The sequence below is a fragment of the Hemitrygon akajei genome, chromosome 3 (genome assembly GCF_048418815.1).
Source record: "Hemitrygon akajei chromosome 3, sHemAka1.3, whole genome shotgun sequence".
Taxonomy (NCBI): Eukaryota; Metazoa; Chordata; class Chondrichthyes; order Myliobatiformes; family Dasyatidae; genus Hemitrygon; species Hemitrygon akajei.
Window position 1 is genome coordinate 208,486,843 of NC_133126.1, and position 27,858 is coordinate 208,514,700.

Below are 27,858 nucleotides of genomic sequence, written 5' to 3' on the forward strand. Positions count from 1 at the left end.
CTGTGCAATCACCACCACCGGCACCTGTGTAATCACCACCACCGGCATCTGTGTAATCCCCACCACCGGCACCTGTGCAATCACCACCACCGGCACCTGTGCAATCACCACCACCGGCACCTGTGCAATCACCTCCACCGGCACCTGTGTAATCACCACTGGCACCTGTGTAATCACCACCACCGGCACCTGTGCAATCACCACCGGCACCTGTGCAATCACCTCCACCGGCACCTGTGTAATCACCACCACCGGCACCTGTGCAATCACCACCGGCACCTGTGTAATCACCACCACCGGCACCTGTGCAATCACCACCACCGGCACCTGTGTAATCACCACCACTGGCATCTGTGCAATCACCACCACCGGCACCTGTGTAATCACCACCACCGGCATCTGTGTAATCCCCACCACCGGCACCTGTGCAATCACCACCACCGGCACCTGTGCAATCACCACCACCGGCACCTGTGCAATCACCTCCACCGGCACCTGTGTAATCACCACTGGCACCTGTGTAATCACCACCACCGGCACCTGTGCAATCACCACCGGCACCTGTGCAATCACCTCCACCGGCACCTGTGTAATCACCACCACCGGCACCTGTGCAATCACCACCGGCACCTGTGTAATCACCACCACCGGCACCTGTGCAATCACCACCACCGGCACCTGTGCAATCACCACCGGCACCTGTGCAATCATCACCACCGGCACCTGTGCAATCACCACCGGCACCTGTGTAATCACCACCTCCAGCACCTGTGCAATCACCACCATCGGCACCTGTGCAATCACCACCGGCACCTGTGCAATCACCACCGGCACCTGTGCAATCACCACCTCCGGCACCTGTGCAATCACCACCACCGGCACCTGTGCAATCACCACCTCCGGCACCTGTGCAATCACCACCACCGGCATCTGTGCAATCACCGCCGGAGCTACGTAGATCGCAGCGACAGATTCGACCACCTGATAGACTTAACCTGTAAATATACTTGTAAGAAACTTCGCCACATGGGGACTCTTTTTAAAACAAAGGGGGGGGGGTGAATGTGGTGAACTACATATACCTGTCTGGACACGCCCCCTGCTGACTGCTCCTGTGGCTCCTCCCACAGACCCCTGTATAAAGGCGATGGAGGTCTGAGCCCGGCCTCTCAGTCTCCAGGATGTAGTATGGTGGTCACTCACTGCTCGTTCCTTCTTCCAGTCAATAAAAGCCGATACCTCGCTTTTACGTCTCAGAGTGAGTTATTGATGGTGCATCAACTTGCTTTACAAATACAACTGTGTGGCTAAGCACAGCTCCAACACCAGATACAAGTTTGTTGATGACACTATTGTGGGCTATATCAAAGGGGGTGATGAATCAGCATACAGGAGGGAGACAGAAGATCTGGCTGAGTGGTGTAATAACAACAACCTCTCCCTCAATGTCAATAAGACCAAGGGACTGATAGTTGACTCCAGGAGAGGGAAATCAGAGGTCCATGAGCCAGTAATCAAAGGGTCAGGGGTGGAGAGGATCAGGAACTTTAAATTCCTGGGCATCACTATCTCAGAAGACCTGTCCTGGATCCATTATATAAATACAAAGAAAGCACGACAGTGCATCTGCTTCCTTGGGAGTCTGTGGAGATTCGGCATGTCGTTAAAAACCTTCTATAGATGCGTAGTGGAAGGTGTGCTGACTGGCTGGTGTGGGAATGGACTCAGATCAGTCCGTCACGGGTAAAGCCCTCCCAACCATTGAGCACATCTACATGAAACTTTGCCATAAAAAAGCCGTATTAATCATCAGGACTGCTGAAGGGTCTAGGCTGAAATATCAACTCTTTTCCATAAATGCTGCCAGGCCTGCTGAGTTCCTCCAGCATTTTGCGTGTTGCCATGGATTCTTAGTTAGGGCCAGCAGTGGAGCTGCTGCTGAGCTGAAGTTACCGAATCCCGTTGGACCTGTTTGATATCGGATGGTGGCCGGTCTCTGACTGCCTGGATCTTGGGAGGGTATTTTGAGACTACCGTTGGAGATGATGACACCCGAAAATGAAACAGTCATCACATGAAACTTGGACTTCTCCAACTTTATGTAAAGTAGCCTCTTTAAAATGTCCCTGACGTGAGTGAGTTGCTCCCCCATGGACTTCAAGAATATTAGGATACCATCCAAGTAGATGAAGGCACACTTATGGAGAGTACCCCGGAGGCGTCATTTTTAAAGCTTGGAAAACAGCTGTGACCCTTACAAGGTCAAAGGGCATGACCTGGTACATGCCGTGCCCTGTCAGTGTATTGAATGCCATCTTCCGCTCATCGCCCTCCCCGATACAGACCAGACAGTAAGCACTCTGAAGGTCTAATATTGTGAATCTCCTCACCCCCTGAAGTTTCTTGAAAGCCGTATTCATAAGAGGAAGTGAGTGGCCATTCTCAGTTGTTAAGCAGTTTAATCCCCTGTAATCAAGGCCTGGCCGCAGGCTCCCATCTTTCTTTTGTAGCAAGAAGAAACCTGCACCAGTTGGTGAGGTGGAGGGCAGAATGAAGCCAGTGGCCAGAGCTTCCTTTATACACTCTTCCATGGTGCTTCCCTTTGGGCCTGAGAGCGTGTACAAACGACCCCACGGAGGACAAGTATGGGGCAGCAGGTCATCGTGTTGGTATGGTGGAAGAGTTGAGGCCTTCTCCTTGCTAAAAACCTCCTATGTCCTTCTGAACAGAGGGGATTTCAACTGGTTTGGGTGTTGCTATCTCCTCTAGACTTTCCTTCAAGGACGGCTCCTGAGACCTATTGGTGATGGGCAATTCAAGGGGCATCAGAGTCGTCTCCCTGAGCTCACAAAGTTCATCCATGGAAACAGTGGCCAAATCAGAGTCCAACTCCCCATCAGTACCCAGTGGCAACGACAGCAAGGCTCTGCGAACAGGCTTCAAGGATCAGCATAAAGGAGTCTTTTCCTTCCTTGAGACCTGGTGGCTGGGTCCTTTCAGCCTACTAGCAAGTCTGCCAGAGAGTTCAGACATCTCCTGACCGAGAAATTCCCTCTCTCTTGTTCCTGTGGGATTCCGACTAGACAGTGTCAGGACTCGCGCTGTCCCGTTGGCCAGGACTGGTTTGGCCGCTCTCGAGGACTGGACTGGGTCTCTAGAAGGTCTCAGGCTCCCTTGCACTGAAGCATAGGTCACTGGTCACTAGAGAGTCTGGGCATTGGAATACCATGCGGTAAACAAAGCCTCTCTCCAGTCCACGGACAGCCTAGGGTACCCAAGGATCAGGGGGATGAGTGGAGAGTCAATAATGTAGAAACTAATGTCTTCCACAAGATCCCCTGTCCTCACCTGCAAAACCACAGTCTGTTGCTGGATCTGCCTGGAATGTAGCAGTGGGCTGTTCAGGACACTTGCAGACAAGGATTGACTCAGCTCTCCCAATCCAGAAAATTACCCGCTGCCCCCAAGCCCACAAAAGCCCTCACCTGCCTTGAGTTCTTATCCCAGGTGAACTCCACCTTCAGCATGAAAACCCAATCCATAGAAACATAGAAAATAGGAGCAGGAGTAGGCCATTCGGCCCTTCGAGCCTGCACCGCCATTCAGTATGATCATGGCTGATCATCCAACTCAGAACCCTGTACCTGCTTTCTCTCCATACCCCCTGATCCCTTTAGCCACAAGGGCCATATCTAACTTCCTCTTAAATATAGCCAATGAACCAGCCTCAACCGTTTCCTGTGGCAGAGAATTCCACAGATTCACCACTCTCTGTGTGAAGAAGTTTTTCCTCATCTCGGTCCTAAAAGGCTTCCCCTTTATCCTTAAACTGTGACCCCTTGTTCTGGACTTCCCCAACATCGGAAACAATCTTCCTGCATCTAGCCTGTCCAATCCCTTTAGAATTTTATACGTTTCAATAAGATCCCCCCTCAATCTTCTAAATTCCAGTGAGTATAAGCCTAGTCAATCCAGTCTTTCTTCATATGAAAGTCCTGCTATCCCAGGAATCAATCTGGTGAACCTTCTCTGTACTCCCTCTATGGCAAGAATGTCTTTCCTCAGATTAGGGGACCAAAACTGCACACAATATTCTAGGTGCGGTCTCACCAAGGCCTTGTACAACTGCAGTAGAACCTCCCTGCTCCTGTACTCAAATCCTTTTGCTATGAATGCCAACATACCATTTGCCTTTTTCACCGCCTGCTGTACCTGCATGCCCACCTTCAATGACTGGTGTACAATGACACCCAGGTTTCGTTGCATCTCCCCTTTTCCTAATCAGCCACCATTCAGATAATAATCTGTTTTCCTGTTCTTGCAACCAAAGTGGATAACCTCACATTTATCCACATTAAATTGCATCTGCCATGAATATGCCCACTCACCTAACCTATCCAAGTCACCCTGCATCCTCCTCACAGCTAACACAGCCACCCAGCTTCGTGTCATCCGCAAACTTGGAGATGCTGCATTTAATTCCCTCGTCTAAATCATTAATATATATTGTAAACAACTGGGGTCCCAGCACTGAGCCTTGCGGTACCCCACTAGTCACTGCCTGCCATTCTGAATTGCAGCTCCTGCCACTGTCCTCCCGACACTGGATGGTCTTAGCAGTTCCCCAGGTGGCTGCAACTTCAGACCTGCTTCCCTGGCGACATTGACTCCCACAGCGGGACGGCTCATCGGCGGAGAGTCCAGTGCCACTGACCTGAATAGGTTTGACTGGATCTTGAGCAGGTGACGGGCTGGTCACGGCCTGAGGCTGGAGGGTGGAACTGTGATGGGCAGGGGCCGGGCTTGGACCAGTTCCCTCAATCTCCTGAAGTGGTCCCCCTTACGCTCTGCCAGATGGTTGTCAAGACAAACGGACTGGTCGGTGAGAATCACAGCAAAGATATTTCGAGACAGAGCCCGAAGATTCACGACCTCCAGGTAGCCGCTGGTCAACGTTTGCAAGCAAGTAGCCAGAGTCACTTGGGAAAACCAGTCGGTCCCATTCCGGAGCCAATACATCTTCCAACCCGAGTGATTTGAACTTCAGCCTTCCCGGTTCCCTTTGGAGCACGGAGAAGTGGCTTTCATTATCTCTGTCCTGACTGAAAGAGCCATGGCCTGGGCCACCGCGTGTTGGGAACTCAGGTTGGAGGTTTGCTCGGATTCTGAGGACAGCCATGAGGAAGGTGTGTCTTCACCCCGCCAGAGCCAGTCGAACCTCAGATTGCCTGATGAAGATTAGACAGGAGGGACCATTAGTGGCCAGCTACATGATCAAATTTGGGACCTTGGCCCAGGAGAGTGGTTGGAACGGGGAGGCCTTGGCCACACCAGACTGCCGCAGACTACTCCGAGATGAACTGAAGAATGCCCCTGCCTTGGGACAGCCAGCAGGGAACTCCAACCTGAATTCCCAACACGCAGTGGCCCAGGCCATGGCTCTTTCAGTCAGGACAGAGATAATGAAAGCCACTTCTCCGTGTTCCAAAGGGAACCGGGAAGGCTGAAGTTCAAATACTAACGAGGAAGTTGTGGAAAGTACCCCGGTTACCGTCAAATCACTCGGGTTGGAAGATGTATTGGCTCCGGAACGGGACTGACTGGTTTTCCCAAGTGACTCTGGCTACTTGCTTGCAAACGTTGACCAGCGGCTACCTGGAGGTCGTGAATCTTCGGGATCTGTCTGGAAATATCTTTGCTGTGGCTGGTCACAGTGCACGACAGACTCCAACACCCCGCTGGCCGTATGTTGGCCTAATTGTAGCGTGACAAGAGTCCATGACGAAGATGGCAGAGTATCCAAAGCAAGGATCGAAAACACAAAACAAACACCAGATGAATTTAATAGGAAGGCTTGCGATTAAGCACAGAACCTATGTTCAAGTATTGATTATCAATGAATGTCTTAAGCCCTAAAGAGGCCACGCCAGCAATCCACACTCTGGAGAGTAAGAGTGTTTAAATGTCAGACGGTGGCGTGGTTGGGGGCGTCTCGTAATATGAAGTACTTCAAATTCTCCTCCTTAATAATCAACTCCAACATCTTGGAGTTCACTCAACCTATTCTCATAAGGCATGCTCCACAATCCAGGCAACACCCTTGTGAATCTCTTCTGTACCCCTTGTATGGTTTCCACATCCTTCCTGTACTGAGGCGACTAGAATTGAGCACAGTACTCCAAGTGGGGTCTGACCAGGGTACTATATAGCTGTAACATTACATCTCGGCTCTTAAACTCAATCCCATGGTTGATGAAGGCCAATGTACCGTGTGCCTTCTTAACCACAGTGTCAACCTGTGCAGCAGCTTTGAGTGTCCTATGGACTCGGATCCAAAGATCCTCCGCACTGCCAAGAGTCTCACCATTAATACTATATTCTGTCTTCATATTTGACCTACCAAAATGAACCACTTCACCCTTATCTGGGTTGAACTCCATCTGCCTTTTCTCAGCCCAGTTCTGGATCCTATCGATGTCCCGCTGTAACCTCTGACAACCCTCCACACTATCCACAACACCCCCAACCTTTGTGTCATCAGAAAACTTACTAACCCACCCTTCTACTTCTTCATCCAGGTCACTTATAAAAATCACAAAGAGGAGGGTCCCAGAACAGATCCCTGTGACACACCACTGGTCACCGTAGAATACGATCCACCTACAATCACCCTTTGCCTTCTGTGGGCAAGCCAATTCTGGATCCACAAAGCAAGGTCTCCTTGGATCCCGTGCATCCTTAATTTCTAAAGAAGCCTTGCATGGGGAACTTTATCACATGCCTTACTGAAAACCATATACACTACATCCACTGCTCTACCCTCATTAACGTGTTTCGTTACATCCACAAAGAATTCAATCAGGCTCGTAGAGCACGACCTGCCCTTGGAAAAGCCGTGCTGACTATCCCTAATCTGAATTTCCCTAGCGCATGGGGTGGGATGGGGTGGGGATGTTGGGTGTGGGGTAGGGATGGGGTTGGGGGTGTTGGGTGTGGGGTGGGATGGGGGTGGGGGTGGGATGGAAGTGGGGGTGGTGGGTGCGGGTGGGGGTGGAGATGATGGGATGGAGGTGGGGATGGTGGGTGTGGGGTGGTGGGTGCGGGGTTAGGGTGTTAGGTATGGGGTGGAGTTGATGGGATGGAGGTGGTGGGTGCGGATGGGGTGGGGTGGAGATGATGGGATGGAGGTGTGGGGTGGGGATGGGAGTGGGGGTGTTGGGTGTGGGGTGGGATGGGGGTGGGGGTGGGATGGAAGTGGGGGTGCTGGGTGTGGATGGGGGGTGGGGGTGGAGATGATGGGATGGAGGTGGGGATGGTGGGTGTGGGGTGGTGGGTGCGGGGTTAGGATGTTAGGTATGGGGTGGAGTTGATGGGATGGAGGTGGTGGGTGCGGATGGGGGTGGGGGTGGAGATGATGGGATGGAGGTGTGGGGTGGGGATGGGAGTGGGGGTGGAGGTGGGATGGTGGGTGCGGGGTTGAGGTGGTAGGTATGGGGTGGAATAGGGTGGAGTTGATGGGATGGAGGTGGGGATGGTGGGTGTGGGGTGGGGATGGGAGTGGGGGTGCTGGGTGCGGATGGGGGTGGGGGTGGAGATGATGGGATGCAGGTGGGGGTGGGGATGGGAGTGGGGGTGCTGGGTGCGGATGGGGGTGGGGGTGGAGATGATGGGATGGAGGTGGGGATGGGGGTGGGGGTGGAGATGATGGGATGGAGGTGTGGGGTGGGGATGGGAGTGGGGGTGCTGGGTGCGGATGGGGGTGGGGGTGGAGATGATGGGATGGAGGTGGGGATGGTGGGTGTGGGGTGGTGGGTGCGGGTTTAGGGTGTTAGGTATGGGGTGGAGTTGATGGGATGGAGGTGGTGGGTGCGGATGGGGGTGGGGGTGGAGATGTTGGGATGGAGGTGTGGGGTGGGGATGGGAGTGGGGGTGCTGGGTGCGGATGGGGTGGGGTGGAGATGATGGGATGGAGGTGGGATGGTGGGTGTGGGGTGGAGATGGGGGTGGGGGGTGGTGGGTGCGGGGTTGGGGTGGTAGGTATGGGGTGGGATAGGGTGGAGTTGATGGGATGGAGGTGGGGGTGGGGGTGGTGGGTGCGGGGTGGGGATGGGAGTGGGGGTGGAGATGATGGGGTGGAGGTGGGATGGTGGGTGCGGGGTTGAGGTGGTAGGTATGGGGTGGAATAGGGTGGAGTTGATGGGATGGAGGTGGGGATGGTGGGTGTGGGGTGGGGATGGGAGTGGGGGTGCTGGGTGCGGGGTTGGGGTGTTAGGTATGGGGTGGGATAGGGTGGAGTTGATGGGATGGAGGTGGGGATGGTGGGTGTGGGGTGGGGATGGGAGTGGGGGTGCTGGGTGCGGATGGGGTGGGGGTGGAGTTGATGGGATGGAGGTTGGGGTGGGGATGGGAGTGGGGGTGTTGGGTGCGGATGGGGTGGGGGTGGAGATGATGGGATGGAGGTGGGGATGGTAGGTGCAGGGTTGAGGTGGTAGGTATGGGGTGGAATAGGGTGGAGTTGATGGGATGGAGGTGGGGATGGTGGGTGTGGGGTGGGGATGGGAGTGGGGGTGGAGATGATGGGGTGGAGGTGGGATGGTGGGTGCAGGGTTGAGGTGGTAGGTATGGGGTGGAATAGGGTGGAGTTGATGGGATGGAGGTGGGGATGGTGGGTGTGGGGTGGGGATGGGAGTGGGGGTGCTGGGTGCGGGGTTGGGGTGGGATAGGGTGGAGTTGATGGGATGGAGGTGGGGATGGTGGGTGTGGGGTGGGGATGGGAGTGGGGGTGCTGGGTGCGGATGGGGTGGGGGTGGAGTTGATGGGATGGAGGTTGGGGTGGGGATGGGAGTGGGGGTGCTGGGTGCGGATGGGGTGGGGGTGGAGATGATGGGATGGAGGTGGGGATGGTAGGTGCAGGGTTGAGGTGGTAGGTATGGGGTGGAATAGGGTGGAGTTGATGGGATGGAGGTGGGGATGATGGGTGTGGGGTGGAGATGGGAGTGGGAGTGGTGGGTGTGGGGTGGGGATGGGAGTGGGGGTGGTGGTGACATAAATATACAGTATGTGTTACTGCATATGAACTTGGGGGCACTTTATTAGGAATCTCCTGGAGTTCCTGTACTTAATAAAGTGGCCACGTGTGTGTTTGCGATTTTCTGCGATTTTCTGTAGCTCATTCACTTCATGGTTCGGTTTGCTGGGTGTACAGCTGGTCGTCTGGTCACCGCTGTTGTAACACGTGGCTTATTTGAGTTCCTGTTGCCTTGCTGTCAGCCTGAGCACTCAGCTCTGACCTCTCTCATTAACAAGGCAAATTCACCCACAGAACTGCCACCCACTGCATTCTCTTTTGTTTTTCACACCATTCTCTGTGAACTCTGGAGAACGCTGTGTGAAAATCCCAGATCAGCAGTTTCTGAGATACTCAAACCACCCTGTCAGACACCAACAATCACTCCACAGTCAAGGTCACTTGGATCACATTTCTCCCCAATTCCGATGTTCAGCCTGAACAACAACTGAACTTCTCGACCTTGTCAGCATGTTTTTCTGCATTGAGTTGCTGCCACATGATTGGCTGATTAGATATTTGCATTAACGAACATAGGGTTAGTGTATGGGTGAGTGTTTATGATCATAACCACTAGGAGAAATGTAGACAAGGCGGGCAGCTGAAAACTAGAAGGCAGATGTTTAACGTGACCCAAAGGAGACATTTAACAGGGGCCGGGGGCAACCTTTTGCACCCAGATAGTGCTGAGTAGAATGGAACAAGCTGCCGAGTGGATTAACAAAATCTGAAAGATATTTGGACGGTACAAAGATAGGAAAGGTTTAAAGTATGGGCTTGGTCAGCAGAGACAAGGAGGGCTGAAGGGCCTGTTAGCCCCACCATCGGGACGGGGGTTTGGGAGGTGTCAGCAGGAGCGCCGGTTTTAAAGGCAATATGTATTTTGGGAGAGACGGGTTGTCGGGACACTCCAACTTAATGCTCCACGAGGATGTTAGTCCCGGTAAGTTAACTATAGCTTCTGCTTCAGGCTCCACGTAGGCTGGCCGACCTGCTGGGCCTGGGCACCGTCACCCACAGCCCTCCTGTGCCCGTCCTGCCGGGCCTGGGCACCGTCACCCACAGCCCTCCTGTGCCCGTCCTGGGCACCGTCACCCACAGCCCTCCTGTGCCCATCCTGCCGGACGTGGGCACCGTCACCCACAGCCCTCCTGTGCCCGTCCTGCCGGGCCTGGGCACCGTCACCCACAGCCCTCCTCTGCCCATCCTGGGCACTGTCACCCACAGCCCTCCTGTGCCCGTCCTGGGCACCGTCACCCACAGCCCTTCTCTGCCCGTCCTGGGCACCGCCACCCACAGCCCTCCTGTGCCCGTCCTGCCGGGCCTGGGCACCGTCACCCACAGCCCTCCTGTGCCCGTCCTGCCGGGCCTGGGCACCGTCACCCACAGCCCTCCTGTGCCCGTCCTGGGCACTGTCACCCACAGCCCTCCTGGGCACCATCACCCACAGCCCTCCTGTGCCCATCCTGCCGGGCCTGGGCACCGTCACCCACAGCCCTCCTGTGCCCGTCCTGCCGGGCCTGGGCACCGTCACCCACAGCCCTCCTGTGCCCGTCCTGCCGGGCCTGGGCACCGTCACCCACAGCCCTCCTGTGCCCGTCCTGGGCACTGTCACCCACAGCCCTCCTGGGCACCATCACCCACAGCCCTCCTGTGCCCATCCTGCCGGGCCTGGGCACCGTCACCCACAGCCCTCCTGTGCCCGTCCTGCCGGGCCTGGGCACCGTCACCCACAGCCCTCCTGTGCCCGTCCTGCCGGGCCTGGGCACCGTCACCCACAGCCCTCCTGTGCCCGTCCTGCCGGGCCTGGGCACCGTCACCCACAGCCCTCCTGTGCCCGTCCTGCCGGGCCTGGGCACCGTCACCCACAGCCCTCCTGTGCCCGTCCTGCCGGGCCTCGGCACCGTCACCCACAGCCCTCCTGTGCCCGTCCTGGGCACTGTCACCCACAGCCCTCCTGGGCACCGTCACCCACAGCCCTCCTGTGCCCGTCCTGCCGGGCCTGGGCACCGTCACCCACAGCCCTCCTGTGCCCGTCCTGCCGGGCCTGGGCACCGTCACCCACAGCCCTCCTCTGCCCGTCCTGCCGGGCCTGGGCACCGTCACCCACAGCCCTCCTGTGCCCGTCCTGCCGGGCCTGGGCACCGTCACCCACAGCCCTCCTGTGCCCGTCCTGCCGGGCCTGGGCACCGTCACCCACAGCCCTCCTGTGCCCGTCCTGCCGGGCCTGGGCACCGCCACCCACAGCCCTCCTCTGCCCGTCCTGCCGGGCCTGGGCACCGTCACCCACAGCCCTCCTGTGCCCGTCCTGGGCACCGTCACCCACAGCCCTCCTCTGCCCGTCGCTCCCCGCAGTGTAACCGCGACCCGACGCTCCTCCCATTCGCTGTGGGCGGCAGTTGCACCTCGGCCGGGGTGACCCGCCCCGAAGTAAACCAGGAACCAGGAAACAGCCAGATCGAGAAACAGAACAGCCGAACCACCGCTCGTCCCGTCCCTCGGACACACCTGACTGGGCTGGGCACCGACCGGCCACCTGTTGGACTCGGCCGGCCGAAGACCGCGGCTCTGCTGTGGATCCGCCCCCTGCTCTGAATCTTGGGATCCCATGGAGTCTGACCGGGATGGAGGCGAGTCCCCGACGCCGGGGCTGAACCCCGCTGCGCCGGGCGGGACCGAACAGGAAGCGTCGCCGAACCCGGGACCCGCTGCCGTCCCACCGGCGTCCAGGCTCAGGAAGTTCTTCGTGCTCCGGGTAATCGCAGTTCAAAGTCGGGGTGATCTGGGTCCAGGCCAGTGGAGACCTGGGTCAGGGTTCAAAGTGTGCCCGAGGTCAGGGTTCAAGGTGTGCCAAGGTCAGGGGTGATCTGGGTCAGGGTCCAAAGTGTGCCCGAGGTCAGGGTTCAAGGTGTGCCCGAGGTCAGGGGTGATCTGGGTCAGGGTTCAAGGTGTGCCCGAGGTCAGGGGTGATCTGGGTCAGGGTCCAAAGTGTGCCCGAGGTCAGGGGTGATCTGGGTCAGGGTTCAAGGTGTGCCCGAGGTCAGGGGTGATCTGGGTCAGGGTTCAAGGTGTGCCCGAGGTCAGGGGTGATCTGGGTCAGGGTCCAAAGTGTGCCCGAGGTCAGGGGTGATCTGGGTCAGGGTCCAAAGTGTGCCCGAGGTCAGGGTTCAAGGTGTGCTGAGGTCAGGGGTGATCTGGGTCAGGGTCCAAAGTGTGCCCGAGGTCAGGGGTGATCTGGGTCAGGGTTCAAGGTGTGCCGAGGTCAGGGGTGATCTGGGTCAGGGTTCAAGGTGTGCCAAGGTCAGGGGTGATCTGGGTCAGGGTTCAAGGTGTGCCGAGGTCAGGGGTGATCTGGGTCAGGGTTCAAGGTGTGCCAAGGTCAGGGTCCAAGGTGTGCTGAGGTCAGGGTCCAAGGTGCCCAAGGTCAGGGTTCAAGGTGTGCCAAGGTCAGGGGTGATCTGGGTCAGGGTTCAAGGTGTGCCAAGGTCAGGGGTGATCTGGGTCAGGGTTCAAGGTGTGCCGAGGTCAGGGTCCAAGGTGTGCTGAGGTCAGGGTCCAAGGTGCCCAAGGTCAGGGTTCAAGGTGTGCTGAGGTCAGGGGTGATCTGGGTCAGGGTTCAAGGTGTGCCAAGGTCAGGGGTGATCTGGGTCAGGGTTCAAGGTGTGCCAAGGTCAGGGGTGATCTGGGTCAGGGTTCAAGGTGTGCCGAGGTCAGGGGTGATCTGAGCAATGAACAGTGCAGAGATTTGGCTAGAGGAAGGGTGCTAGATGCTGGAAATCCAGAGCCACACACAAAATGCTGAATGAACTCCAGAGGTCAGGTAGCATCAATGGAAATGAATAAACAGTTGGCATTTTGTGCTGAGACCCTTCATCAGGACTGGAAAGGAGGGTGGAAGATTCCAGAATCAGAAGGTCGAGGGAGGGGAAGGAAGATGGGTGGAGGGGGAGGTAATAAAGTTGCTGGGAGGTGATGGGTGGAAGAGGTAAAGGGCTGGAGAAGAGGGAATCTGACAGGAGATAGGAGTGGACAGTGGGAGAAAGGGAAGGAGGAGGGGCACGAGTGAAAGGTGATAGGGAGGTCAGGAGAGTTAAGGGGCCAGAGTGGGGCCTGTATCTGGGCAGACAGCTTGATGAGAGCAGATGTGGAGTTGAAGGTCACTCTAGGGGTGCAGGAAGATTTCTGCACTGTGGGACATTTGTCCTTGTGACAGGGAGCTGGGAGAATGTTGGCAGTGTGTGGGCCAAGAGGGGCATTTTGGACCACAGCCTTCACGATCTCCACATGGAAAAATGGCAGATGGAGTTTAACTCGGCCAAATGTGAAGTGTTGCACCTTGGAAGGGCAAATGCAGAGAGACAGTACACTGTTCAAGGTAAGAACCTTAAGTGTTGAGGAGCAGAGGGATCTTGGGGTCCAAGTTCATGGCACCTTGAAAGTGACTGCACAGTCCAAAGGGTGGTTCAGAAGGCATATGACATGCTTCCCTTTTTTAGTCAAGGCATTGAGTTCAAAGGTCAGGAAGTTATGTTGCTGCTTTATAAAACTCTAGTTAGGCTGCATCTGGAGCTGTATACAGTTCTGGTCGTCCCATTATAGGAAGGATGTCAAGGCTTTGGAGAGGGTGCAGAAGAGGCTCACTGGGATGCTGCCCGGATTAGAGGGCACGTGCTGTAACAAGAGCACCCAGGTCCACTTCGGACACACCCTCTTCTCAATCTCTCTCTGTCTCTATCGCTGCAGACATGTTATCCACTGATAACTGTTGTAAACTGACTGATTCTCAGAGCTACCTGGACCACACCTCTCCCTACCTGTCATTTGTAAAAATGCCATCCTTTTTTAAAAAAATCTACTCAATATGTTTACTGTAACTGATTTACTTGTTTATTATCATAATTATTTTTATTTTATTTATTATTTTTTCTCTCTCTCTGCTAGATTATGTACTGCATTGAACTGCTGCTGCTAAGTTAACAAATTTCACGTCACATGCTGGTGATAACAAACCCGATTCAGTTCCTCTCAATTTCTCTGTCGTCAATGCATCTGTTCTGAGGATGAAGCTTCTCATTCCAAAACTAATGAGATGTCCTCCTTCAAAGAAAGGGTCTCCCCTTCACTATCAACACTGCCTTCACCCACAGCTCTTCCATTTCATGCACACTTGCCCACACCCCAAAGGGTTCCTCTTGTCCTCACCTACCACCCCACCAGCCTCCGCATCCAGCACATAATCCTCCGTAACTTCCGCCATCTCCAACAGGATCCCACCACCAAGCACATCTTTCCCTCCCCCCCTCATTTTCTGCAGCGATTGCTCCCTACGTGACTCCCTTGTCCATTCGTTCCTCCCCACTGATCTCCCTTCTGGCACTTACCCTTGCAAGCGGAACAAATACTACATCTGCCCCTACACCTCCTCCCTCACTACCATTCAGGGCCCCAAAGAGCCCTTGCAGGTGAGGTGACACTTCACCAGTGAGTGTTTGGTGCTGTGTGGCCTCCTGTATATCGATGAGAATGAACATAGATTGGGAAACCACTCCGCCCACCAGAACAAGCGGCATCTCCCAGTGGCCACCCATGTTAATGACACTTCCCATTCCCATTCCAATATGTCCATCCATGGCCTCCTCCACTGCCACGATGAAGCCACACTCAGGTTGGAGGAACAACATCTTATATTCCATCTGGGTAGCCTCCAACCTGATGGCACGAACATTGGTTTCTCCAACTTACAGTAATGGCCACCCCCCCACTCCTTCACCATTGCCCATCCCATTGTCCCTCTCTCACCTTACCTTACCTGCTGTTCCATGGCCTTTTGTCCTCTCTGATCAGATTCAGCCCCGAATCTCCTTCACCAGTCGACTTCCCGGCTCTTCCCTTCACCCCTCCCTGTTTCACCTACCTTTTCCTTCTGCCTCCCCTCCTCCCACCCTCTTACTCCAGCTTCCCATCTTTTTCCTTGAGTCCTGGTGAAGGGTCTCAGCCTGAAACATTGACTGTCCTCTTTTCCATAGACGCTGCCTGACCTGCTGGGTTCCTCCAGCAGTGTGTGTGTGTGTGTGTGTGTGTGGGGAAATAGGAACAAAACTAGGCTCTTTCAAACCTAAGGGTGAATGGATGTAGTCTTACGATGTGATGGAGTTCAGTTCAGGCTAGTGGGGAGGGGGAGTTCGATCTTCCCGTTGTCTTCTGAAGTCCTGTTGTGGTCACCGACTATGACCATGATACGTACGACCGTTCTTCAGTGGTGGAATTATCACCCAGGCAAGGATGAACACACAAATAATTCCCCACCGGTCGCACCTTTTCACCTTTTCCCCGAATCGATCCTCCAAAACCCCACCTTCTTGTGGGTGCGACAAAGCTCGTTCAGTGTCCGCACTGTGTGTGTCTCATGGTGTGTCTCCCTGTCTGTCAGCGGACCTGGTTTTTATCTCCACATGTTGGACACCAGCTGCCCATCAACCTGCTCTGCCCTCCTCTCTCTGCAGGAACTCTACAAGCAGGCAAGTGACCTCGGGGAAAGGTAAACAATCAGCAGAGGAACCATAACATCAATCTTTGGAGTAGTTTCTGTCTGTCTCTCTCTCTCTCTCTTTGCACTGGATGCCTCCCTCTCTCTCTCAATAGCAGCACAGTTCATAGGGTCTATTCTGGACCCCATTTCAAACTAGGTTCACCCATGACAAGGGATTTGTTTGATTGCCATGGGTTTGCAATTTAATTGGTGGGCACAACATTACAGGCTGAAGGAGCTGATGCTGTGATGTACTGTTCTCTGTTCTATGTCCTCTGAAGAATGGGAGAACCAGAGAGAACCTTGAAACATAGAAAACCGACAGCACAATACAGGCCCTTTGGCCCACAAAGCTGTGCCAAACATGTCCTTACCTTAGAACTACCTAGGCTTACCCATAGCCCTCTGTTTTTCTAATCTCCACGTACCTATCCAGGAGTCTCTTAAAAGACCCTATCGTATCCGCCTCCACCACCGCTGCTGGCAGCCCATTCCACACACTCACCACTCTCTGAGTAAAAAACTTACCCCTGACATCTCCTCTGTACCTACTTCCAAGCATCTTAAAACTATGCCCACTCGGTGCTAGCCATTTCAGCTCCGGAAAAAAGCCTCTGACTATCCACACAATCAATGCCTCTCATCATCTTGTACACCTCTATCAGGTCACCTCTCATCCTCCGTTGCTCCAAGGAGAAAAGGCCGAGTTCACTCAACCTATTCTCATAAGGCATGCTCCACAATCCAGGCAACATCCTTGTAAATCTCCTCTGCACCCTTTTTATGGTTTCCACATCCTTCCTGTAGTGAGGCGACCAGAACTGAGCACAGTACTCCAAGTGGGGTCTGACCAGGGTCCTATATAGCTGCAACATTACCTCTCGGCTCTTAAACTCAATCCCATGGTTGATGAAGGCCAATGTACCGTGTGCCTTCTTAACCACAGAGTCAATCTGCGCAGCAGCTTTGAGTGTCCTATGGACTCGGATCCAAAGATCCTCCGCACCGCCAAGAGTCTTACCATTAATACTATATTCTGTCTTCAAATTTGACCTACCAAAATGAATCACCTCACACGTATCTGGGTTGAACTCCATCTGCCACTTCTCAGCCCAGTTTTGCATCCTATCAATGTCCTGCTGTAACCTGACATCCCTCCACACTATCCACAACACCCCCAACCTTTGTGTCATCAGCAAATTTACTAACCCATCCCTCCACTTCCTCATCCAGGTCATTTGTAAAAATCACAAAGAGTAGGGGTCCCAGAACAGATCCCTGAGGCACACCACTGGTCACCGACCTCCATGCAGAATATGACCCATCTACAACCACTCTTTGCCTTCTGTGGGCAAGCCAGTTCCCTTGGATCCCATGCCTCCATATTTTCTCAATAAGCCTTGCATGGGTTACCTTATCAAATACCTTGCTGAAATCCATATACACTATATCTATGGCTCTACCTTCATCAATGTGTTTAGTCACATCCTCAAAAAATTCAATCAGGCTCATAAGGCATGACCTGCATTTCACAAAGCCATGCTGACTATTTCAAATCATATTATGCCTCTCCAACTATTCATAAATCCTGCTTCTCTGGATCTTCTCCGTCAACCTACCAACCACTGAATTAAGACTCACTGGTCAATAATTTCCTGGGCTATCTCTACTCCCTTTCTTGAATAAAGGAACAACATCCACAACCCTCCAACTCTGAAACCCTTCCCCTCCCCATTGATAACACAAGGATCTTTGCCAGCGTCTCAGCAATTTCCTCCCTCGATTCCCATAGTAGCCTGGGGTACATCCTGTCTGGTCCCGGTGACTTATCCAACTTGATGCTTTCCAAAAGCTCCAGCACATCCTCTTCCTTAATATCTACATGCTGAAGCTTTTCAGTCTGCTGCAAGTCATGCCTACAATCGCCAAGATCCTTTTCCATAGTGAATACTGAAGCAAAGTATTCATTAACACATCTGCTGTCTCCATATACACTTTCCCACTGTCACACTTGATTGGTCCTATTCTGTCACATCTTATCTTCTTGCTTTTCACATACTTGTAGAATGCCTTGGGGTTTTCCTTAATCCTGTCCACTAAGGCCTTCTCATGGCCCCTTCCGGCTCTCCTAATTTCTTTCTTAAGCTCCTTCCTGCCAGCCTGATCATCTTTAGATCTCTATCATTACCTAGTTCTTTGAACCTTTCATAAGCTCTTCTTTTCTTCTTGACTAGATTTACAACAGCCTTTGTACACCATGGTTCCTGTACCCTGCCATCCTTTCCCTGTCTCATTGGAAAGTACCTATGCAGAACTCCATGCAAATATCACCTGAACATCTGCCACATTTCTTCCATACATTTCACTGAGAACATCTGTTTCCAATTTATGCTTCCAAGTTCTTGCCTGATAGCCTCATATTTCCCTTTGCTTCAATTAAACGTTTCCCTAACTTGTCTGTTCCTCTCCATCTCCAATGCTATGGTAAAGGAGATAGAATTGTAATCCTTGGTGAAACTTGCTGAGTTCCTGCCTACAATAAGAGTCACAATACAGGGAGAGAGATTGTCTGCCTGAGACACAAGGATTGGGGGTCACAAGGGGCGGTAGGCTCCAGTCTGAGATCAACACTGTCATCACTGAGAGTGGGTTGAATCTTCGGAAATCTTTCCCAGGATGGAAGTGGCTAATACCAGGGAGCACCGTGGTGGCGTGGCAGTTAGCTTGGAGTGTCAGAGTTGGGAGTTCAATTCCAGTGACCTCTGTAAGAAAGTTTGTACGTTCTCCCCATAAGCGCATGCGTCTCCTTCGTCTGCTCCCACTTCCTCCCACAGTTCTAGCGTACTCGCTAGTAGGTTACTTGGTCATCGCAAGTTTTCCCTTGATTAGGCTGGATTAAATTGATGGGTTGATGGCTTGTACTGTTCGGAGGGTGGAAGGGCCTCTTCCAAGCTGTATTGCCAAATAAAATGTGTAAATAATTTTAAGATATTTGAGGGACAGTTTAGGGGGAATGTCTAAGGTAGGTTCCTTACGCAGAGAGTGGCAGGTGAGTGGAACGCACTGCTGTAGGTGGTGGAGGCAGATACACTAGGGGCATTTAAGAGACTCTTAGGTGGATACATGGATGATAGAAAAACAGGGCTGTGTGGGAGTGTTTCATCTTAAAAGGTCGGCATAGTGGGCCGAAGGGCCTGTATTCCATGTTTAGGCTAGAGGGTGGCAGAGGTCATTCAAAAGAAAAATCAAATGTCCTGGATATGGATATATGACACTGGGGTTCATCAGCTGTGTACCTTTGGATGATGTTTCTAAAACTCTTAAGAGCAGAGCCCAGGGTAGTTGATCATAATATGCAAAAGCAAAATTAGGCCTTTCAGCCATTGTCTGTTCTACCATTCCATCATGGCTGATTTATTATCCCTCTCAACCCCGTTCTCCTATCCTCTCCCTGTAACCTTTGGCACCCCGGTTAATCAAAAACCTATTAAGCTCTGCCTTAAGTATATCCAGTGATTTGGCTTCCACAGCCTTCTCTGGCAAAGAATTCCACAGATTCACTACCCTCTGGCTGAAGATATTCCTGCTCATCTCTGTTCAAAATTGGTGTTCCTCTAGTCTAATCTGCGATGTGCCCTCTGGTCTTAGACTCACCCACTATGGGAAATGTCCTCCCCACATCCACTCTATTACCACCATAAGACATAGCAGCAGAATTAGCTGTTTAGCCCATCGAATCTGCTCTGCCATTTAATCATGGCTGATCTGCTTTTCCACTCTTCAACCCCACTCCCTGGCACTCTCCCCCTAACCTTTGATGCCGTGTCCAATCAAGAACCTGTCAAGCTCTGCCTTAAATGCACCCAACAAACTGGCCCCCACAGCTGCCTGTGTTGATAAATTCCACAAATTCACCACCGTCTGATTAAAGAAATTTCTCTGCATCTCTTTTTTAAATGGACGCCCCTCTATCCTGAGTCTGTGTCCTCTTGTCCTAGACTCCCCCACCATGGGAAACATCTTTTCCACATCTATTCTGTCTATGCCTATCAGAGCCATCAAAAGCTTCTCATATGTTAACCCTTTCATACCTGGAATCATCCTTGGTCAGAAGACATGGTGGCCTACTCCATTGCTGTATGTCAAAGATATCCTAGAGGTTACCTCACTTCCCTTAATACAACTTGGTTCATTCAGAAAGTCAGGAGGCATGAAATTCAAGGAAACGGCTGTGTTAATTCAGAAATGACTTGCTCAGAGAAGATAGAAGTTGTTTGCAGCCGGAGTGTATTCTGTCTGAATATCGGTGACCAGTGGTGTTATGCAGGAATCTGTTCTGGGATCCCTGCTGTTTGGGATTTTCATAAATGACTTGGATGAAAAAGTGGAGGGTGGATTAGTAAGTTTGCAGATGACTTACTGTTGGTTGTGTGGACAGTGTAGAAGGTTGTCACAGTTTACAATGGGACATTGACAGGATGCAGAGCATGGCTGAGAAGTGGCAGATGGAGTTCAGTCCAGAAAAGTGTGAACTAGTTCACTTTGGAAGGCTGCAGTTGAAGTCATAGTCCAGGGTTAATGGCAGGATTCTTAACAGTGTGGAGGAACGGAGGCATCTCGGGGTCCACGTCCATATCTCCCTCAAAGTTGCTGTGCATGTTGATAGAGTAGTTGAGAAGGTGTGTGGAAAGTTGGCATTCATTAGCCTGGGGCTGAGTTCCACAGGCAGACGGTAATGTTGCAGCTCCATGAAACAGGTCAAACCTCTCTGATTTCCTCATCAGAGGAAGGATGTGGAAGGTTTAAAGAGAGTGGAGAGGAGATTTACCAGGAGGCTGTCCGGATTGGAGAGGTCCGGGAGGGACTTTTCTCTTTGGAGTGAGGGAGGATGAGAGGAGACTTGATAGAGGTGTACAAGATGATAAGAGGCATGATTGAGTGCACAGTGTGGCAATGGATAATACAAGAGGGCATGAATTTAAAGTGATTGGAGGAGAGTATAGGGGGATATCAGAAGTAAGTTATTTGACTGGTGGGTGCTTGAAATGCCTGCCGGGGGGTGGTTCAAGAGGGACATTTAAGAGACTCTTAGATAGGCAAATGGATGGTTATGAAGGTGCTAGGGTTCGATTCACCTTAGAGAAGGGAACAATTGTTTCAACATTGTGGGCCAAAGGGCCTGTACTGTTACATTCTACGTAACAATCGTCCCTGTGGCTTTTCCTCTCAACTTGTCCCCTGGGTTTATCAAGTAACTCAGCAGTGTAGGCTGACCGGAAATCAGATCAGCTGGATTGTCGCTGACAGCCACCTGTGCACAGAATCGTGACCGGACCTGCTGACAGCGTGCAATGCAGGCCATCGGCTGAACAAGCCTCCCTCCCCAAGCCAGTCACTAACCTCGACACTTCTCTTTCTTGCAGCCTGGGATGCTCGAGCAGGCCTTAGCTGACATCAAGGCCCAGATAGACCCACAGACAGATGGACCACTACAAAGCAGCTGGTTACTGACAGAGTGAGTGTTGACACATCACACACACCATCTCTGTATCATTTCTCACCCCACCTCACTGAACAGTCCAGACAGCCGTCTGCCGCAAATGGGAGTTCAGTCCAGCGTGTGATGGGCACTTCCAACAACCACTCCAACCCTGACCCCTGGTGCTGTCTGTGTGGACTGTGAGACTAATGACTATCCTGTCATCACTGGGGTCCTGTCACTAGGACAGTGAGACTAATGACTACCCTGCCATCACTGGGGTCCCGTCACTAGGACAGTGAGACTGTGAGACTAATGACTATCCTGTCATCACTGGGGTCCTGTCACTAGGACAGTGAGACTAATGACTACCCTGCCATCACTGGGGTCCTGTCACTAGGACAGTGAGACTGTGAGACTAATGACTACCCTGCCATCACTGGGGTCCTGTCACTAGGACTGTGAGACTAATGACTATCCTGCCATCACTGGGGTCCTGTCACTAGGACAGTGAGACTAATGACTATCCTGCCATCACTGGGGTCCCGTCACTAGGACAGTGAGACTGTGAGACTAATGAATATCCTGCCATCACTGGGGTCCTGTCACTAGGACAGTGAGACTTGAGACTAATCACTACCCTGCCATCACTGGGGTCCTGTCACTAGGACAGTGAGACTGTGAGACTAATGACTACCCTGCCATCACTGGGGTCCTGTCACTAGGACAGTGAGACTGTGAGACTAATGAATATCCTGCCATCACTGGGGTCCCGTCACTAGGACAGTGAGACTGTGAGACTAATGACTACCCTGTCATCACTGGGGTCCTGTCACTAGGACAGAGAGACTATGAGACTAATGACTACCCTGCCATCACTGGGGTCCTGTCACTAGGACAGTGAGCGGACATTTCCATACCAGGAAATGGACTGCATCTATACCTCTGACAATATTAGACGGATCTCCCTTCAGCTTTTAAAGCTCCGGAGAAAACATCCCAGCCTCTCCTTGGAGCCAGCGGCATCCTGGTGAACCTCGTCCGCACCGTTCCTGTAACAGAGATTGGAACTGCACGCAATACTCCAAACGTGGCCTGAGCTCAGCTTTAAGGACCCGCAACATGACTGCCTGACATTTCTACTAGACACCCCAGCTGATAAAAGCTGAACCATCCTTTCTACTTGTGTGACTTTTACAGGAAGCCATGGCCCTACACAAAAATGCCCCACTCCACATCATTGGTCTTGCACTCAGACTCGGCTGCATTCTGATTTTTTTGTGTGATTGTGTTTTCTGCCATCGTAATTATACATGCTATACATGCCTTGTCCCATGTGTGACTGTCGATACTGTGTTTTGCACCTTGCATAACTGTTTTGTTTTGGATGTGTTCATGTATGCTTCAATGACTATGAAACTTAAACTTGAAACACACATCTCTGACATCCCTTGGAGAAACTTGCGTCACTGATGTCCCTTCAAGCAAGAACCTGGTGTACAGTCCCATCGTTGCCGATTCCCGGGGTACAGTCCCGTCGTTGCCGAGTCCCGGAATACAGTCCCGTCGTTGCCGAGTCCTGGGATACAGTCCCGTCGTTGCCGATTCCCGGGGTACAGTCCTGTCGTTGCCGATTCCCGGGATACAGTCCTGTCATTGCCGATTCCCGGTGTCGTTTCAGGGTGGATCATTGGAACAACGAGAAGGAACGCATTGTGATGATCAGTGAGAGATCACTAGTCATCTGTAAGTACGATTTTGTGATGCTGAATTTCCAGTCGTGTCGCAAGGTTCCCCTCAACTACATAGACAAGATCTGTTATGGCCAGCTCACCTTTCCGGAATACTCCATCAGCAGGTAGGGTTCATCTTCAGGACTGTTTGTGTCATTTCCATTGCACAAGTATGAAGGGAAATGAAATAACTGTTATTCCGGATCCGATACAGCATAAAAACACAATAAGATAAAGAACACAATAAATATAAACTCATAAGTTAGCTTCTATACATAGATTGATTGTTTGTCCATAAAGTGACACTAGGCACAGGAGTGTCTGTACATAGGGTGACTGACAAGAAATGATAAAGTAGTGGTGTTTGGGGGTGAGGAGGGGTGTGATAGTGGGTGGAGGTGTTGATCAGCCTCACTGCTTGGGGAAAGGAACTGTTTTTGGGTCTGGTGGTCCTGGTGTGGATGCTATGTAGCCTCCTCCCTGATGGCAGTAGGACAAACATTCCATGAGCAGGGTGGTGGGATCTTTCATGATTTTACTGGCCCTTTTCCATAAGATATAGGGGCAGAATTAGACCATTTGGCCCATCAAGTTTGCATCACCATTTCATCGTGGCTGATCCATTTCCCTCTCAGCCCCAATCTCCTGCTTTCTCCCCATAACAATTGACATCTTGACTAGTCAAGAACCTATCAAACTCTGCTTTAAATATACCCAATGACTTGGCCTCCACAACCGCCTGTGGCAATGAATTCCACAGATTCACCACCCTCTGGCTAAAGAAATTGCTCATCCCTGTCTAAAGGGATGTCCCTCTATTCTGAGGTTGTGTCCTCTGGTCTTAGACTCTCTCACTATAGGAAACATCCTCTCCATATCTGCTCCATATAGGCCTTTCAACAGTCAATAGGTTCCAGTGGGATCCGCTGTTGTGCTTCAAAATTCCAGCAAGTACAAGCCCAGAACTTGAATTGCTACTCATACATTAACCTTTCCAATCCCAGAATCATTCTTGCGAACTTCCTCTGGACCCTCTCCAATGCTAGCACGTCTTTTCTTAGCTGGGGGCCAAAACTGCTCAAGATAATCCAGTGAGGTCTCACCAGTGCTTTATAAAGCATCGACATCACATCACATCTTCTCAAATGTCCTCTTTCTTTCAGGATTGTGGTTTCCCTTCTGGCGTCATCAAAGATGCCCTCACCCGCATCTCCTCCACTTCCCACACTTCAGCCCTTAACCCATCCTCCCGTCACCACAACAGGGACAGGGTTCCCCTTGTCCTCACCTACCACCCCACCAGCCTCCGGATCCAACATATTATCCTCCGCAACTTCAGCCACCTTCAACAGGACCCCACCACCAAGCACATCTTTCCCTCTCTACCCCTCTCAGTTTTTCGCAGGGATCGTTCCCTCCGCAACTACCTGGTCCACACGTCCTTCCCCACAGAACTCCCAACTGGCACTTATCCCTGTAAGCACAAATGCTACACCTGTCCCCACACCTCCCCCCTTACCACCATTCCAGCCCCCAGACAGTCCTTCCAGGTGAGGCAACACTTCACCTGAGAGTCTGCTGGAGTCGTCTATTGCATCCGGTGCTCCCGGTGTGGCCTCCTCTACATCGGCGAGACCCGACGCAGATTGGGGGGACCGCTTCGTCGAGCACCTCCGCTCCGTCCGTCACAATAGACAGGACCTCCCGGTTGCCACCCACTTCAACTCTGCCTCTCATTCCCATCTAGATATGTCCATACATGGACTCCTCTACTGCCATGATGAGGCCAAACTCAGGTTGGAGGAGCAACACCTCATCTACCATCTGTGTAGCCTCCAGCCTGGTGGTATAAACATTGAATTCTCCAATTTCTGGTAATTCCCTCCCCCTCCCCTTCTCCTATCCCAGGCCCCTCTCTGCCTCTCTCCCCTTTCAACATTCTGCTTCTTTATCTCTACAGTTCTTTCATGCTTATCCCCTCCCCCCTTTATCCTTCCTCTGATTGGTTCTCCACTGGCACCTCTAGCCCTACCCCCTCCCACATCTCTATTACTGGGCTTCGGCCCTCTCTCCCTCCCCCCCCATTCCTGATGAAGGGTCTCTGCCCAAAACGTTGGCTACTCTTTTCTCACGGATGCTGCCTGACCTGCTGAGATCTTCCAGCGTCATGTACGTATTATCCAACATCACATCCTTGCTTTTATATTCTAGTCCTCTTGAAATGAATGCTAACATTGCATTTGCCTTCCTCACCACAGACTCAACCTCCCAATTAACCTTTAGGAAATTTTGCACAAGGACTCCCAAGTCCCTTTACTCCTCAGAATTTTTTAATTTACTCTCCGTTTTGAAAATAGTGTTCACTTTTATTTCTTCTACTGAAGTACATGAGCAAACACTTCCCAACACTGTATTCCATCTGTCATTTCTTTGCCCATTCTCCTAATCTGCCCCCTCACCACCCAGGACATGCCCTCTTCTCACTGTTATCATCAGGTAGGAGGTACAGGAGCCTGAAGGCACACACTCAGCGATTCAGGAACAGCTTCTTCCCCTCTGCCATCCGATTTCTGAATGGACACTGAACCCATCAACACCAGCTCACTGCTTTTATTTTGTAAATTTATATTGTTTTGTACTATTTATCTGTTTATATGTACTTAATGTAATTCAGTTTTTTGTTTCTTTGTCATGTATTTCACTGCACTGCTGGCAAATCTCACGACATATCCTGGCGACATAAAACCTGATTCTGATACCTTCTCCACTTCCTCAAAACTGCCTCCCCCTCCACCCGCATCCAGATAGTTGACGTATAGCGTAAACAGAAGCTGCTCCAGCACTGAACACCACTGGTCATCGGCAGCCATCCAGAAAAGGCTCCCTTTATTCTCACTCTTTGCCTCCTGCCAGTCAGCCATTCTACTGTCTTTCCTGTAATACCATAGGCTCGTAGTTTGTTAAGCAGCCTCACCTTGTCAAAGGCCCTCTGAAAATCCAAGTACACGACAGTAACCAATTCCCCTTTGTCTATCCTGATAGTTATTTCTTCAAATAATTCCAACAGATTTGTCAGACAAGATTTCTCCTTTAGAAAACCATCCGACTTTGGCCTATTTTATCACGTGTCTCCAGGTACCCCGAAACCTCGTCCTTAACAATCGACTCCAATGTCATCCCAACTAAAGAGGTCAGACTAATTGGCCTGTCAGTTTTGCTGCTCTCCCTTCTTGAAAATTGAGTGACACTTGCAATTTTCCAGTCTTCTATGCCAGAATCTAGTGATTGTTGAAAGATCATTATTAATTCCTGCACAAACTCTTCAGCCACATCTTTATGGACAATACATATAAATATATCCAGATGCTGCTTACTGACTACAGCTCAGTGACTAACACATTTATTCCTACCATTCCGATCAAAAAGCTCCAAAACCTGAGCCTCTGTAGCTCCCTTTGCAACTGCATCCTCAACTTCCTCAGCAGAAGACCACAATGCATGTGGGTCAGAAATAAAGTCACCACCTCGCTGACTGGTACACCTCAGGAATGTGTGCTTAGCCCACTGCTCTGCTCTCTCTTCACCCATGACTGTGTGGACAGGCACAGCTCAAATGCCATCTGTAAATCTGCTGACAACACAACTGTTGTTGACAGAATTTCAGACGGTGATGAGAAGGCGTACAGGAGTGAGGTATCAGGTAGTTATCAACAAAATATATTATCTACAATGGTGTCGCAGCAACAACTTTGCACTTAGCGTCAGTAAAACCAAAGAACTGATTGAGAACTTCAGAAAGGGTAGGATGATGTAACGTGGAGAGCGTTCTGACTGGCTGCATCACTGTGTGGTATGGGTCAAAGCAAACTTCAGAGTTGTAAACTTAGTCAGCTCCATCATGGCCGCTAAGCCTCCACAGTATCCAGAACATCTGCAAGGAGCGATGCCTCAAAGGTGGCATCCATCATTCAGGATCCCCATCATCCAGAACATGTCCTCTTCCCATTGCTACCATCAGGAAGGAGGTACAGGAGCTTGAAGGCACACACTCAGTGATTCAGGAACAACTTTTTCCCCTGTCATCAGATTTCCGAATGAACCCATGAACTACTTCACTACTTTTTTTATTTCTGTTTTTGCACTACTTACTTCATTTAACTGTGTGTGAGTGTGAGTTGTAATTCACAGTTTTTTTCTGTTATTATGTATTGGAAGGTACTGCAAAGATAATGAATTTCATGATGTATTCCAGTGATATTAAACCTGATTCTGGTTGACTTCTAACCCTGGGTATAGCCCATCTGGTCCAGATAATTCATCTAGGTTCAAATCTTTCAGCTTACCAAGCAGCTTCTCTCTCGTAATGGCAACTTCACTCACTTCTGTATCTCCTGGCACTCTTGAACTGCTAGTGTCTTCCACAGTGAAGACAGGCTGATGCAAAATACTTACTCAATTCATCCACCAGTTCCTTGTTCCCCATTACTACCTCTCCAGCATCATCATCTGCAGTCCAATATCCACTCTCACCTCTCTATTATTATTTATGGGATCATTTGTGATATTATTGGCTAGCTTACTGTCATATTTCATCTTTTCTTTCCTTATGGCTTTTTTTAGTTGCCTTCTGTTGCTACTTCTTTCTTGGGATGCATCTTTCCTGCACCTTCTGAATTGTTCCCAGAAATTCCAGCGTTTGCTGCTTTGCCATCACCCAGTTAGTGTTTCCTTCTAAGCAGTTTTGGCCAGCTTCTCTCGCGTGTCTCTGTAATTCCATTTGCTCCACTGTAATAGTGATACATCTGACTTTAGCTTCTCCTTCTCAAATTGCAGTATGAATTCTACCATATTATCTTCACTGACTCCCAAGAGATCCTTTACCTTAAGCTCCCTAATCAAATTCAGCTCACTACACAATGCCCAGTCCAGAACAGCTGATCTCCTAGTGGGGCTCAACCACAAGCTGCTCTGTAAGCCATGACAGTCTTCCTCACTGTCCACTTTGCCCCCGATCTTGGTGTCATCCACAAATTTGCTGATTGAATTTACC

General features: G+C 51.4%; 1 protein-coding gene across 1 annotated transcript in view; it reads left to right on the top strand.

The window, feature by feature from the left end:
• The first annotated feature begins 11,464 nt into the window (after positions 1–11,464).
• Positions 11,465–27,858, top strand: part of LOC140724678 (uncharacterized) — a 23,348-nt gene continuing 6,954 nt past the window's right edge. The window contains exons 1-3 of the mRNA XM_073039103.1: positions 11,465–11,822; positions 21,020–21,111; positions 22,757–22,933. Of these exons, the coding sequence (XP_072895204.1) occupies positions 11,676–11,822; positions 21,020–21,111; positions 22,757–22,933 (416 nt within the window). The 5' untranslated portion in view covers positions 11,465–11,675. The remainder of the gene's footprint in view (positions 11,823–21,019; positions 21,112–22,756; positions 22,934–27,858) is intronic.